Raw genomic sequence first — 14418 nt, forward strand, 5'->3', positions numbered from 1 at the left:
AAGTCATGTACACCGACACGGATAGTCTCATATATCACATTGAGTGCGACGATGTGTATGAGAATATGAAACGCGACATCAACAGATTTGATACGAGCGACTATGTGACAGACAATGCGTACGGTATACCGCTCGTGAATAAAAAGGTACCGGGTCTAATGAAGGATGAAAACAACGGTACCATAATAACCAAATTTGTCAGACTTAGAGCAAAAATGTATGCGTTGCACGTGGATGATAAAAAGGATATGAAAAAGGTAAAAGGCGTCAAGAGTTACGTTGTCGCGAGAACGATAACGTTTGACGATTACATGCGGTGTTTGAACGAGGAGATTGAAATGACGCATAGTCAATCGTATATAAGATCAAAATTGCATAAGGTATACACCATTCGCGAAAAAAATTGCTCTAAATCCGTATGACGACAAATGGTATATCGTACCTACAACTACTGATACGTTACCGTGGGGACATTATAAAATACCAATGTAAATAATTGTATTTATTTATTTATTGTAAATATAAATTATATATTCTTTCAAGTAAATTTATATATATTTTTATTATATTACATCTTTATAATAAATTATTTTTATGTATTCAAAAGTTGTGCGATTTATCAAATCCCAACCATTTCGCAAAAACCTTATCTCCTTTTTTGCGTATCACCTTTTCCACGAGATACACGTCGGGGTTAGCAACGTTATGTAGCTCGTATTCGTAGAATCCTCCGGCTACTGGATTTCTGCGCGAATCTTCGAGTAGATATGTCGCGGGATTAGTTTTCTGTATTTTGATAATTTTAAACACTTCGGTCGACCAATTTGGTCTGTAACCTTTATCAAAAATGGTCTTGAATTTACTCAATCGTATCGAATCACCTACTTTGAATTTCGCTGGAGTAGCAATTTTTATATTGTTATATACCATCGATAGGTCTCATATTGATAGTGCGATGTTTTCGCCCGTTATATTCTGCAACGAGTTGGGATAACGCGTCGACCCACTTGTAATTACCATTTAACGTAAACAATTTCCACATATTATTCTTTAAAGTGCGGTTGAATCGTTCCACCGAGGCTTTCATTATGGAATACGTTGAATAATGATTAACGTTCTGTTTCTTCATGAGTTTTTATACATTTGCATTGTAAAATTTCTTTCCTCTGTCAGTTTGAAAATTTTTCGGACATGTTCAACCATCTTGAGTAAATGTTACCTGTTTGGACACGGAACGATTGGACACCAAACAATTGGACACGTAGTATTGGACACGTTCAGATTGGACACCGTACGATTAGACACACACTTTGCACGATTGGACACTGAACGATTGGACACTGAACGATTGGACACTGAACGATTGGACACCGCACGATTGGACACTGCACGATTGGACACCGAACGATTGGACACTGTACATGGAAACTTTATCTTGATATATATTTTCAATATTTTCATAATACACACACACACACAGGGAGGTGCAAGGGAGGAGCCTCCGGCCCTCCCCCTCATCCACCTCGTTCACCTCGTTTCGCGTGGAAAGTTTCAAACCTATGTAAACTTTTGCTTTATCTTGCAATGTACATGCGAAGCGAGGTGTTCAATCGTGCAGAATGCGTGTCCAATCGTGCGGTGTCCGATCGTGCAAAGTATGTGTTCAATCGTGCGGTATCCAATCGTTCAGTGTCCAATCGTGCAAAGTGTGTGTCCAATCGTGTGGTGTCCAATCGTTCAGTGTCTAATCGTTCAGTGTCCAATCATTCAGTGTCCAATCATTCAGTGTCCAATCGTGCGATGTCCAATCGTGCGGTGTCCAATCATGCGGTGTCCAATCTGAACGTGTCCAATACTACTTGTCCAATCGTAGGGTGTCCAATCGTTCCATGTCCAAAGGGATCCTCCCTCTCGAATTATTTTTGCGATTGTTTCAGACATTTCGTTTCCGCTTTTACTTTTGAGCGGTATGGCCCACGAATACTTGCTCAGCACATCGATAACAGTGAGTATGTAAGTGAAACCTTTGTTGACTCGTGCATAAGGACGCATCTCGACCACGTCCGCCTGCCACATGTCATCGTATCCGTGTACTATGACGCGTCTACGCGGAAAATTTCTTCTCGCCGGAGCGTGCAATTCTTCCACGAACTGTCGCTTTTCAGAATTATTTTTCTTTTCTTGCATGTTTGATCGTGGCATATTTCGTAATAATGTAAAAGTTCATGTATAATTCTTTATGTATCTTTTTCTGAGTCGGATGTACTTTGCACACGTGTCTGAAGCATTTTCTGCATTTCAAGCATCATTATCTGAAGAGTTTGCACATGCGTTTCGAGTGCAATAATTGTTTCTTCAATTTCTTTCTGCCGATTCCTCAAAAGTTCAACACTCATTTCAACGTACCGTCTGTTAGCAGCGTCGTTATCATCTTCCGGTTGTACTACACGTCGTATCTTGCGCGATCTTGCGTTAAAGCCGGCGCTAATCAGATACAGAGCGTTATCTCGCACATAATTTCTTAATAATCTGTTCCATTCATAGTATGCCTTATTCGACATTCCGAGCGATATTCCAAATTTATTAATTGGCATTTCAATACCAAATGTATTGACAGAATGACTAGTATCGTCAACATGCTCTTTAATTTATAATAAGACCTGCCTCGCGAAGCTCTTCAATAATTGACAAGATTTCATTGTCATGGGCATTGTTGCCTGCTCGACGCCAAGCTTCCAGCAGCCGCAAACGATCTACCAATTCGTTGGTATCGTTCCAATGCACGTATTCAATTTTATTCTCACTCAGTGTCATAGTGCGTGATAAGTTTATACCTTTTCTAATTTTTCTTTTGATAGGAAATAATGAAGCGATTATATATTTATATTTGTACCCTTTGTTACTTAATACTGAATTACGCACATTGCTGCCGCGTCTATGCGCCTTTGTCGCCAATAATATACTTTTATATTTAGGCATATCGTTCTCTGTATATACGGCAATTCGGAAATTCTCTTGAAAATTAATTCGTAGGGACTCGGCGTTCCCGCATATTTTACTCCATCGATTATTATATTATCATTCTTATCTATTTCGAAATGTTTATCGCCGAGCATCATTTCTTCGTTGGAAAATTTAACACCATATACTTAATCCATCTCGTTATTTTCATCTTGGCTCAAAATTGTTCCGATATATTTTTGTCCGAGCGGACCAAAATGTTCTCGCAACATATTCTGACCTTCGGATGTTTGTAATTGACGTTGAACCGACGTCACAATCGCTTCGGGCGTGGTCTTAAAAATTTCTTCAACGGAAGGAGACGAGATTATTTGAGGTTGTTGTACAGCTTTTATCGGAGTCGATTGTTTCATTCGCTTTGATTGATTTGGTGTAGAAGTTATCAATGAGTCGTTTGACCATTTTCGCTCCCCCCCCCCCGTTAGATTTTTTTTCATAAGTCAGCGAAATGTTTGATCGTTTCTGCTTTATGCTCTCTTGATTCTTTTCCGGGTATACCAAACGGTTCCATTTTCGACGCATCAGATTCCACATCGATGGTATTCTCAACAATTGTTGTAGAGGTTCAGTGATTGACTTAAAATGTCTCTCCAAAGCGACGTCTTCCTCAATTTTACCAGTTTTTAAAGCGCGATATTTTTTGCGAATTGATTCGTTCGTTTTTGCAATCTCTCTCGCAATCTTTTCACGTTTATTATCATTGTTGTTTTATCATGATAAATATTTTGTAGAAGTTGTTAGACTGATGTGTTGACAGCGACTAACCGCTCTACGGTATCACAAATTCATTAAATTCTTTCTTATATCGTCCATTGGTCAGCGAGCTGTCTTTATCAATAACTACAAATCCATAATTGTGCTGCCAACATTTCTGACATAATGCTTGAAAATCGTCGTATGACATGTCAGTATTTACGTGATTATTGTACACATGTTTTAGGTTTGTACTATCCTGTTTAAATAAAATTAGCAGGTTCTCATTGTCGCGTATAAGATGCTTGGGTATCTTGGCATACGTTTGACAAAGATCAAAACAGTCGACGCTCGAGTGTCGACCCATTGCAAAGTACTCTCTTATCGTATCTTATTTATCGCACGCCACGTCATCAAAGATAAAAATGGAATTTGGAAGCGCCTCGCTTGAAGGAACGACTTCACTATTATTAGAGAATGTGAAATAACCAATTTTGTCTATCGGTATCAATAAATTTTCCAAATATTGATATTTCGGTTGTTGAAGCGATTTTGAGTATACAGGTTTTGAAAGCGAACACCGTACGGACTTTCAATTAAACTTATCAATACATTAGTCTTATCACAATTCGAAGGACCGCAAATAATACCGCGTATAGTAATTGGTAACATATTGCCATGCTTGCGTATTTCTTTTTCAGGCATTACCCAGATAGCACAAAGATGAACATAAGTTCAAAGGGAAATCATTTTAAAGAATACTCGTAGAATTAGAAAAATGAATATCTGAAGAATTCTTGAAGAATTATCCATAATCAGTTCATCTTGAAATATTCTTTATAAATTCATTTTAATGAATACTTTGCGACTATGTACTATGAATCCTTTGAGAATTTATAAGGACTTACTTGTTATTTTTCCACGCATGGGCAAGACTGTGTGTGTTCAGTTCGGACTTTATCTTGTACAGTGTGCAATGTGTTAAGTGTATTTTGCAATAAAAAGGTGGTAATATATTTATATATGTTGTGACGAAGTCACCAGGAGCCGAATATCCGCCCCTGTAAAATAATCGGTGCCTTTTGGTGCCACCAGACGTTGCGGCGCTGGAGCTCCCGGTCTCCCCACTCGACCGCCTCCCTACTCTACTCGTAACGGAGAGTGGGAGGCCGACCGCCGGGTATATAAGCCGGTTCGGCCGGAGAGCCGACACCTAGTCCTGTCCCGATTCTACCTCGAGGGAGTTCCCCCAAAGCTTCAGACACAAGCGACTATTCTGATACGATCCTCCGGACAACAGGCGTTCTCGTTGATCCGACCGGGCGTCCCCGGCCTCCGACTCAGTACCAACCATCCTCCGGACAACGGGAGTTCTCGTTGATCCGACCGGGCGTTCCCGGCCTCCGGCTCCTTGCCGACCATCCTCCGGACAACGGGAGCTCTCGTTGATTCGACTGGGTGTCCCCGGCCTCCGGTTCCTTGCCGACCATCCTCTGGACAACGGGAGCTCTCGTTGATTCGACTGGGTGTCCCCGGCCTCCGGCACCTTGCATGGGCCAAAAACCGTCCGTCTCCGGACGCCTACAAGTAAACCGCCCGTCTCCGGGCGCATAACGTTGACATCCGTCCGTTTCCGGACGATACCAACCAATCCGCTCGTCTTCAGGCGAGGAGAGAGAGAGAGAGAACCGTCCACCACCAGGACGCCACCGACCGCACAACCAAGCGTCCGCCTTTCGTGCGCTTCCGCCAAGCCGTTCGCCACCAGGACGTCACCGACCGAATCGCCAGGCCGTCCGCCAACAGGACGCCACCGACCGAATCGCCAGGCCGTCCGCCACCAGGACGCCACCGACCGAGCCGCCGAGTGCCCGCCATCCGGACGCCACCGCCCAGGCGTCAACCACCAGGACGAAACCGAGCAGCCAGCGTCACCAGGACGACACCAACGGCCCCACACGGGACCAACTTGTACATACCGCCCTTTGTATATACACATCCCCTTTCGAATGTAAACAGCGTATCCGAGCATAGCATATCGAACTTTTATTGTACGAATACAATAAACTCGTCTAAGAACGACACAAGAAGGGAGTCTATCACCCGCCGTGCCTGTCCTTCTCCCGAACCCTGACCACGAGAGCAGTTCCGCGGCGTCGGGAAAGGCGAAACATTACAATGTATTATATCAGACTACAAAAGCACAGTGCTACATAATTATATTAATAATTAGGTGTTATTGAATGGTAAGTATTAATTGAACTAAATATATTCCTATTACCTAACCTCAAAATAAACGCATACAGTCTTTATTTTTGTTGTTTATTCATTCAGTAAACAAACTGTTTTAGATGGTTTGCCAACAGAATCGATCAAAATCTCTATCTATTGATAAATTTGGATAAATATTTGTCTGCATGTAGTTCATGTTTTCTCAACAGGCGATTTTTGACTATATGAATACAAATATTATATAGGCATATTTTACTTTTATATAGAATGTCTTATTTCTTAAGTCTTTCTAATGTATAATATAATGTTATATAATTTCATACATATATTTTATTACAAATTTATCGAAGTCACTCACGCATCACAATAAAAGTTTTAGACGAAAGTGAAAAATAACCAACTACTATAAAAAATAAAAATAAGTTGTATTTATATACATTTAAAGAAAAACTTCCGAAAAGCACATACCTCTGATTTCTTTGCCATCGCGTATACCTACGTATTTTGACGCGCTTGTTATAGCCCCAGAAAAGGCTATATAATTAATAAATGAATATATATATACATATATAATTATAAGGAAAGCGACTCGAATTGATGCCGGAATGCATCGCGACCGAAGCGATAATCGCGCGAGCCGCTGACGCAGCGAGCCACGCGCGCCCGAGACCGAATGCGAACACTAGACCGGAAACCTCAGCTCAGCACCCGCCGTGATGAAGCGACAAGCAGTTGTTGATTAGATCCTAACGAGTAATAATCGTCACGGGCAGCTGTTGAACGAGATCAGCAGTCAAACACGAATACTTAGAGATCAAACGCGCGCCTGAGATAAGTCGACGCGTATCAGGCTACCTGCACGAGGGTGTATACGAGAGATACCGCTCTCTCACTTTAACCGACAGTAAGCGCGAGTGATATAACGTTCGCTGGGAGCAGTGACAAAATAATCGTACCTTAGATTTTAATTAGAATAACGTTTAATGCAAAATATATGAAGAGAATACAAGCGATTTAATGAAAATAAAGAAGATAAATTTTTGACATAAAAAGAGTGAAAAGAGAGAGAGAGAGAGAGAGGAACCGCCCGACACCTTTCCGGCATTCCCTGCACGATCCCAAAACAAATCTCGTGCCCCTTCGCGGAGGCATGACAAATTTGGTGGCAGCGGTGGGATCCTGGGAACATCCCCGGTGGATCTTAGGGATTTGGCACCTCGACCGTCATGCAAGTCCTGCAATAAAAACAAAAGGTGCATTAACAAGCAGGCACGTCAGAAAGTTAACAAACACTGACTGACACAAAGAAGCCAAGGAAAAACCACGTGGAGAGCATACTACTACGGACTACGAGATAAACAAAGCATCGCAGGATTGGAGCGAGGACGTGAGCCGCCAAGCCGCTCGACCTACGACAACTCCATCGACGACGCATCGCCGCCGGAATGCGACCGCCAGCCTTATCAGCCGCCGAGCGAAGGACGCAGCGTCAGCGAAACCGAGCGAGAGACAGCGAGCGAATATGCGAGCGATACTACTACTGTAAGTCCGAACCAAATTAATTTTAATTAAATTTACGTGAATGTCGGAAGGAAGAAACGTACCGAAACCGATAGCAAATAAGTCGTGGTTGCTTAGCGAACGATCAAATCGAGCTATAAAATATTGCGAATTCAGTCTCGCGAGTGTAGCAGTAGAAGCGCTCCGAGATATACGCGATAGTGTCCGACGGAACCTCGAAACTCGATACTCGAGTGATAGCGACACGGAGCTACCGAGCAATGTTATAACAGAACGCGAATTTCCATTTACGAGTTTCGACGCGAGTCTTGTTGAAAATAATCCAACTGACCCCACTGACAATTTACACAACACAACCAGACGAACGAGACCGTATATTAGTCGAACTCCAAGTCAGATATCACTCCGGCGAGAATTTTCATTGACATCTTACGAGAGCGAGATTTTTGATCCCGAAGAAATCTACGCACGAACGCGCGAGATGGCCGAAGCTCAAAATCCCCGCGCGTCTACTTTGTGACGAACAATTAATCAACCGGTACAACCGCGAGAAGAATCGACGAACGATTCTACATCCGCAATGCTAAGAGAAATGCGCTACGCAATACAATTCTTAACGGAGCAAGTAGCTCAACTATAGCAACGCGATCAAAATATAAGCCGTCGAGAAGAACTTTCCGAAAGCATATATTACGGACGGACTGATCGCGACATTAGAAACCGACGTAGCATGGCACCAAATTTCCTGACGTTAAAGGAAGCGAGACTAATGATTCCGAAATTTGACGGAATGTCGCGACACAAGTTACAAGATTTCTTAAATTCATGCACATACGCGATACAAAATATCAATCAGACGAAGAATCTCTTATGCAGACGATCTTATATACAAAGTTACGCGGAAGAGCGCGACAAGATTTTGAAACGCACGATATACACACTTTCGATGAATTTCGGACGCAATTCGAAGCATGTTATCAGACGAAACAAAGCACGACACACTTGCAAATGGAGTTTAATTCATTAAAACAAAAAACAAGCGAAACCGCCTACGCGTTTGGACAGCGTGTCGATCTAGTAGCTATGAAATTATATAATTTTATGACCGAAGGAAAAGAGCATACTCTAGAACAAAAACGCACGATTCAGCAAACTATCAGAGACTAAGCATTAATTAATTATCAAATCGGACTACGCGACGACTTGAAAGTACTCGTACGGTCACAACGCTTCTCGACGTTGCAAGAGGCGATAAACGGCGCGAGCTCAGAAGAAAAACTTATCAAGCCGATGGGAGCAAGAACCAACAGTTATCAAAACAAAAATAAACTCGACTCGAATTACTCGCGACCGCCTCGAGATACTAATGCGACCTGTTTGTGGAAAGACCGGACATTATGGACGGGATTGTCGAACGAGCAGATACGCTCTGCCAAAACCCGAAAAACCACGCGTCAATGTAGTGGAAAAATTTTGCAAATATTGTAAAAAGCGCGGACATAATTGCGACGAGTGTTGGTCTTTAAACGGCCGATTGCAAGAAAAACCACTGAATCGGAAAAACCCGAATAACACGAATAAATCGAGCGATAATCAGAATAATTCAAAGAGAACGCGTTATAAGACGCGAGGAAAGAGTTTCGACTCCGAGCGTAGTAACGACGAAGAAGAAAGAAGCGATAGCAAGGTAAAGCGCACGCTGGAATATCAGATGACACACGTACGACAGACGCGAGATAAACAGGGACTCGACATCGTGACGATGCCCATACGCGAAACGAAGACAGGACACATAAACATGCTATACGATTCCGGTGCGACCATATCGCTAATAAAAGTAAAGCATTTAAAAGGAGAAACATTAATATATAATAAAAAATTAGCGTTAATAGGAATAACCGGACACAAAGTATATACAATAGGGAAGATGCATGCGACAATTAATCTAACAGGACAAGACATTAAACATGCAATTTACGTAGTAAAAGACGACTTCCTCATGGAATACGACGGGATACTAGGAATCGATTTCCTAAGGAAACAAAAGGTATCCTGCGATTACAAAAATAAAGAGTTAAAAATCGGTACGGATGTACTCAAGATGCGACCATATAATAAAATTATTTTGAAACCGCGCAGTGAAACAATCGTGCAAGCCGCGACTAATCGAAACGAAACGGGAATAGTACGCGCGAGAGAAACCGCCCCTGGAATATATATAGGAAGATGTCGGTAGAACCGAAAAACTTTCTCTGCCCAATCAGCGTTATCAACACAACAGACGAGACTATTGAGATACGTACACCTATTGTAACTATAGACGACATTGATAAAGATAACCCGCTCGATATCTATACAATAGCCGTGGGGACGATAAAAATACCCCACGTAACGAGCGCATCTGACAATTGTTGCGAACACAGCATCTCAATTTTGAAGAATGACAGGCACTCTTAAGGATATATGACGAATATAACGACATATTTCACCTGAATGGAGAACCACTGTCGTGCACTGCAACGGTAGCGCACGAGATAAATACGCGCGTAGACGCCTTAATGGTAAATGTAAGACCGTATCGCCTTCCGGAGAAACATAAAACGGAAGTAAATAAACAAGTGCAACAAATGTTGGAAGACGGAATAATTCGTACCAACGCGAGTCAATGGAATGCTCCGCTATTAGTAGTACCAAAAAAGACCGACGTATCAGGTAAACCGAAACTTCGAATAGTTATAGACTTTCGAAAGCTCAACGACTTGATGATCGGCGATTCCTTCCCTCTGCCTAATATTACGGATATACTGGACCAGCTGGGAAACGCAAAGTACTTCACAACATTAGATCTAGCGTCTGGATATCATCAAATACCAATGGCCGAAAAGGACAAGCCTAAAACTGCTTTTTCAACTCCGTATGGACATTACGAGTTCAACCGAATGCCCTTTGGATTAAAAAACGCATCGGCGACATTTCAGAAATTAATGAACTCTGTATTGACGGGAATACAAGGACTCAAATGCCTGGTCTATCTAGATGACATCGTCGTTTACGGAGCAAGCCTCGAAGATCATAACAAGCGACTCAAAAAAGTACTGCAACGACTTCGAACAAATAATTTAAAATTACAGCCGAATAAATGCGAATTCCTACGCAAGGAAGTAATGTACCTGGGCCATATAATATCAGAACATGGAATATCCCCTGACCCGTCTAATCTAACAGCGGTAAGAGATTTCCCGACGCCAAAAAGGGTGAAAGATATCCAATCATTTATAGGTCTAGCCGGTTACTATCGAAGATTCATAGAAGATTTTTCGAAAATAGCTAAACCATTAACGAAACTAACAAAGAAAACTGAAAAATTTGTGTGGACCGCAGAGCAACAAAATGCCTTCGAAGTACTTAAAAATAAATTAATGACGGCACCCGTGTTAAAATATCCAGATTTTGCTGAACAATTTAATATAACTACCGACGCATCCGACTACGCGATCGGAGCGGTATTATCGCAAGGAAAGATAGGCAGCGACCGACCGATAGCTTACGCCAGCCGAGTACTGACCCGCGCGGAACAAAACTATAGTACTATATCGAAAAGGAACTATTAGCCATTGTATGGGCTGTAAAGCATTTCAGATCCTACGTGTACGGAACAAAATTTAAAGTCATTACAGATCACAAACCTTTAATATGGTTATTTAACGTAAACGATCCAGGATCACGATTAATCCGATGCCGAATAAAATTAGAAGAGTACGAGATAATACATAAGGCCGGACGTGCGAACGTGAACGCCGATGCGCTAAGCCGCAACGTAACGCGAGACGACGACGAGCAAGAGAGAGAAAAGATCCTCACCGCCGAAGACAAAGAGATGGACGATATCAGCAGCGAAGAAAGAGATAAAGAAGAGAACGAGAAAGATAGGAACGATACTACACGTGCCTATAGCGCAGAAGAAAAGAAACAAATATTATATGAATATCGACGCACCCACGGGAGAACACCAAGGTATCGAGAGGACGATAAACAGAATTCGCCTCAATTGGACCAGGTTAACAAAAGACATCGAACGGTACATTAAAAAATGTAAAACTTGCCAAAAGAATAAATTAACGCGACGATTTAAAGAACCTCTCGTTATCATCGATACACCGAGTAAACCGTTCGAAAAATATGCGCTAGACATAGTCGGTCCATTGACGATAACTAATACCGGAAATAAATACTCACTAACTTTTCAAGATAGTTTGACGAAACTTAGTAAAACAATACCGATACCAAATCAAGAAGAAAACACCGTGAGTAAAGAATTTACCACGAAAATAATTTAAGAATACGGAATACCGGAAAAAATTTTAACCGATCAGGGCACAAATTTTTTAAGCGAAATATTTAAAAATACGTGTAGATTATTAAAAATAAATCAAATTCAGACGACCGCGTATCATCCTGAAAGTAACGGCGCGTTAGAACGATCGCACAGAACGTTAACAGAATACCTTCGACATTATATTAATAATGACCAGACTGACTGGGACGAATGGATTCCGTTCGCGATGTTCACCTAGAATACTACGCCACATACAGTTACAGGATACACGCCCTTCGAGTTAGTATACGGGCACCAAGCCGAAATACCGACAGCATTGACGAAACCACCACAACCGACATACAACTATGACGACTACGCGCAAGAGCTAAAAGAAAGACTACGCGCCACGAATCAAGTTGCAAAAGATAATCTCACAGAGAAAAAACTGAAATCAAAGGAACACTACGTTCGAACCGCGAAGGAAACCAAGTTTAAAATCGGCGATAAGGTACTCATATACGACGAAACGCTACGACGCGGACGATCGAAAAAACTCGAATCCCTATGGATCGGACCGTACACAATAATTGAAAAGTATTCAGATATCAATTATATGGTAAAAAAAGGAAGGAAAAGCACCCACTTACACGTAAATAAGCTCAAGCTATATATAGAAAACTAGTACTCATCTCTTTCGAGAATCCGACCGACGAAAAGCTAATTCGATAAAATCCACCTCGTCCTGATACCACCGCAGCTCCAAGCAGAGGGGGTGTAGAGGACCCATGGCGGGAACAACAGCCCGCACAAAGCGGGTGCCCGGATCGCTGAACGTAACGCGGAGAGACATAGTGCCCCCCGCGACCCGGGAACTCCGAAAAACGGCGCGTCGCGCCCACACTACTGGGTCCACCGGAAGCGGTAGACCTACAACCGGTAGACGTCCCGAAAAACACTCCCTGCAGATATCGGGATGATAACCATGCACACTCACTACAAACGGGAAGGCACCAGTGATCGCAAAAAGCCTGCATCGTGCTGATCTGTCTCGCACAAAAGTCGTTAAGAGACTAAACCAACGACATTATAATATTATCGGTGTATCTTCCGCTGGATTAGCGCGAACTCCGCAAAGTCAGAGAAGGCGAGCGATACCCAAGAGATAAACTATAATAAAATGAAATATAATATGATATTACAGGACATTCGCCTGCTGGATCAGCAAAGGTCACACGAAAGACGACGAAACGAATCTCTCATACCAGATACAAGAATTTAAACATAATCCAAGATTATTCTTTGAAGAAATCGGACATATCCACTACGCAAAAGAAAACTGGAAACTAGTAATAAAATTAGACTTATCAAACTTAGACGAAAGATACGAGCAAATAAACGAATATCTAAAACAGACCGAAAAATTATGCGAAACTATGAAATTTCACACCCATTATCTTCGAGATACATGCGTGAACTTAGACATTCTAACAAAAAAAGAAGCAAAATGTTTTAAAAATGTCATGATACAAATTAAAATGATATATAAAAAACAGACAAATAAACGACGAGGACTCATAGACGGAATAGGTTCCTTAACAAAGTCATTATTTGGCACAATGGACGTTAACGACGAAAAACGAATTAACGAACAACTAAACATATTAGAAAAGGTCAACAGACAGTACAGCATGCCGTACAAAACCAAATTAAAATAATAAACACGACTATCGGGCATATCGATAAAATTGAAAATACAATACAACGTAACGAATACCTTTTACAGAAACGAGTAAATGAATAGAACGCAGCGAGATAAACGAACACTTTACCATAATTACCGCAGTAATAGCAGAATTAATACGCGACGCGGATAACATTATAGAATATCTAACATATACAAAAAACGGAGCAATGCATCCGAGATTAATACCGATAGATAGCATAACAACACATTTAAAGGCAGCAACACAGCAGTTGCCACAAGAAATGTACTTCCCTTTTCAAGTACACACCGAAGATTGGCTTACTATAGAAAAATACGCGAAAATAAGCGCATTTAGCGATAAAGTAATTATTTATACCATTCTAATCTTCCCATTAATTGCGCAACCGAGCTATACCATAATGAATGTAATTGCGTTACCTGTATTCAATTATAACAATGTATTCGCAGTAACAGAAATTAACAATAAAATAATTGCGGTAAATGAAGAAAAACTAACATACGTTATAGTAACAGAAAAAGATTTAAAAGATTGTATTAACATTAACTCACAATACACATGTGAACACGCGACACCGACATATAGAGTAAATTTAAATGCACCATGCGAAATACAAATTTATACACAGCAGCGTCAACGTAACTGTAAGACGAAATACATTATATCAATGCGTACCACATGGATCGCATTACAACAGCCACAAACATGGCTCTACTCGACCGCTACAGAACAACAATTAACAATACAATACAACAAACGACAAAAATACAAAACAGTGATTAAAAATACTGGAAAAATTACACTGAAAGGAAAATGCAAATTAATAACTCCAGACATGACTATACAGACGAAACAAACAATCTATGAAACGGATATAGAAACGTACCTACCTGAATATAACTTGACACT

General features: G+C 41.3%; 1 protein-coding gene across 1 annotated transcript; it reads right to left on the reverse strand.

Annotated features, from left to right (window-relative positions):
* Positions 1-600: 600 nt before the first annotated feature.
* LOC140666925 (uncharacterized) lies at positions 601-2202 on the reverse strand. The gene is made up of 2 exons (XM_072894477.1): positions 1959-2202; positions 601-896 (listed from the first exon to the last, which is right to left on the reverse strand). Exons 1-2 carry the CDS (start codon positions 2200-2202, stop codon positions 601-603), a joined length of 540 nt encoding a protein of 179 aa, XP_072750578.1.
* Between the last annotated feature and the right edge of the window lie 12216 nt (positions 2203-14418).

This window comes from Anoplolepis gracilipes, chromosome 6 (genome assembly GCF_047496725.1).
Source record: "Anoplolepis gracilipes chromosome 6, ASM4749672v1, whole genome shotgun sequence".
In the NCBI taxonomy this organism is placed as follows: Eukaryota; Metazoa; Arthropoda; class Insecta; order Hymenoptera; family Formicidae; genus Anoplolepis; species Anoplolepis gracilipes.

Excerpts from the sequence above, each read along its gene's own strand:
- LOC140666925 (XM_072894477.1), bottom strand. The coding sequence starts at position 2,202 with ATGCCACGATCAAACATGCAAGAAAAGAAAAATAATTCTGAAAAGCGA. Across the intron at positions 897-1,958 it reads GTGGGCCATACCGCTCAAAA|CGAAATTCAAAGTAGGTGAT; the intron begins GTAAAAGCGGAA and ends TTGCTACTCCAG.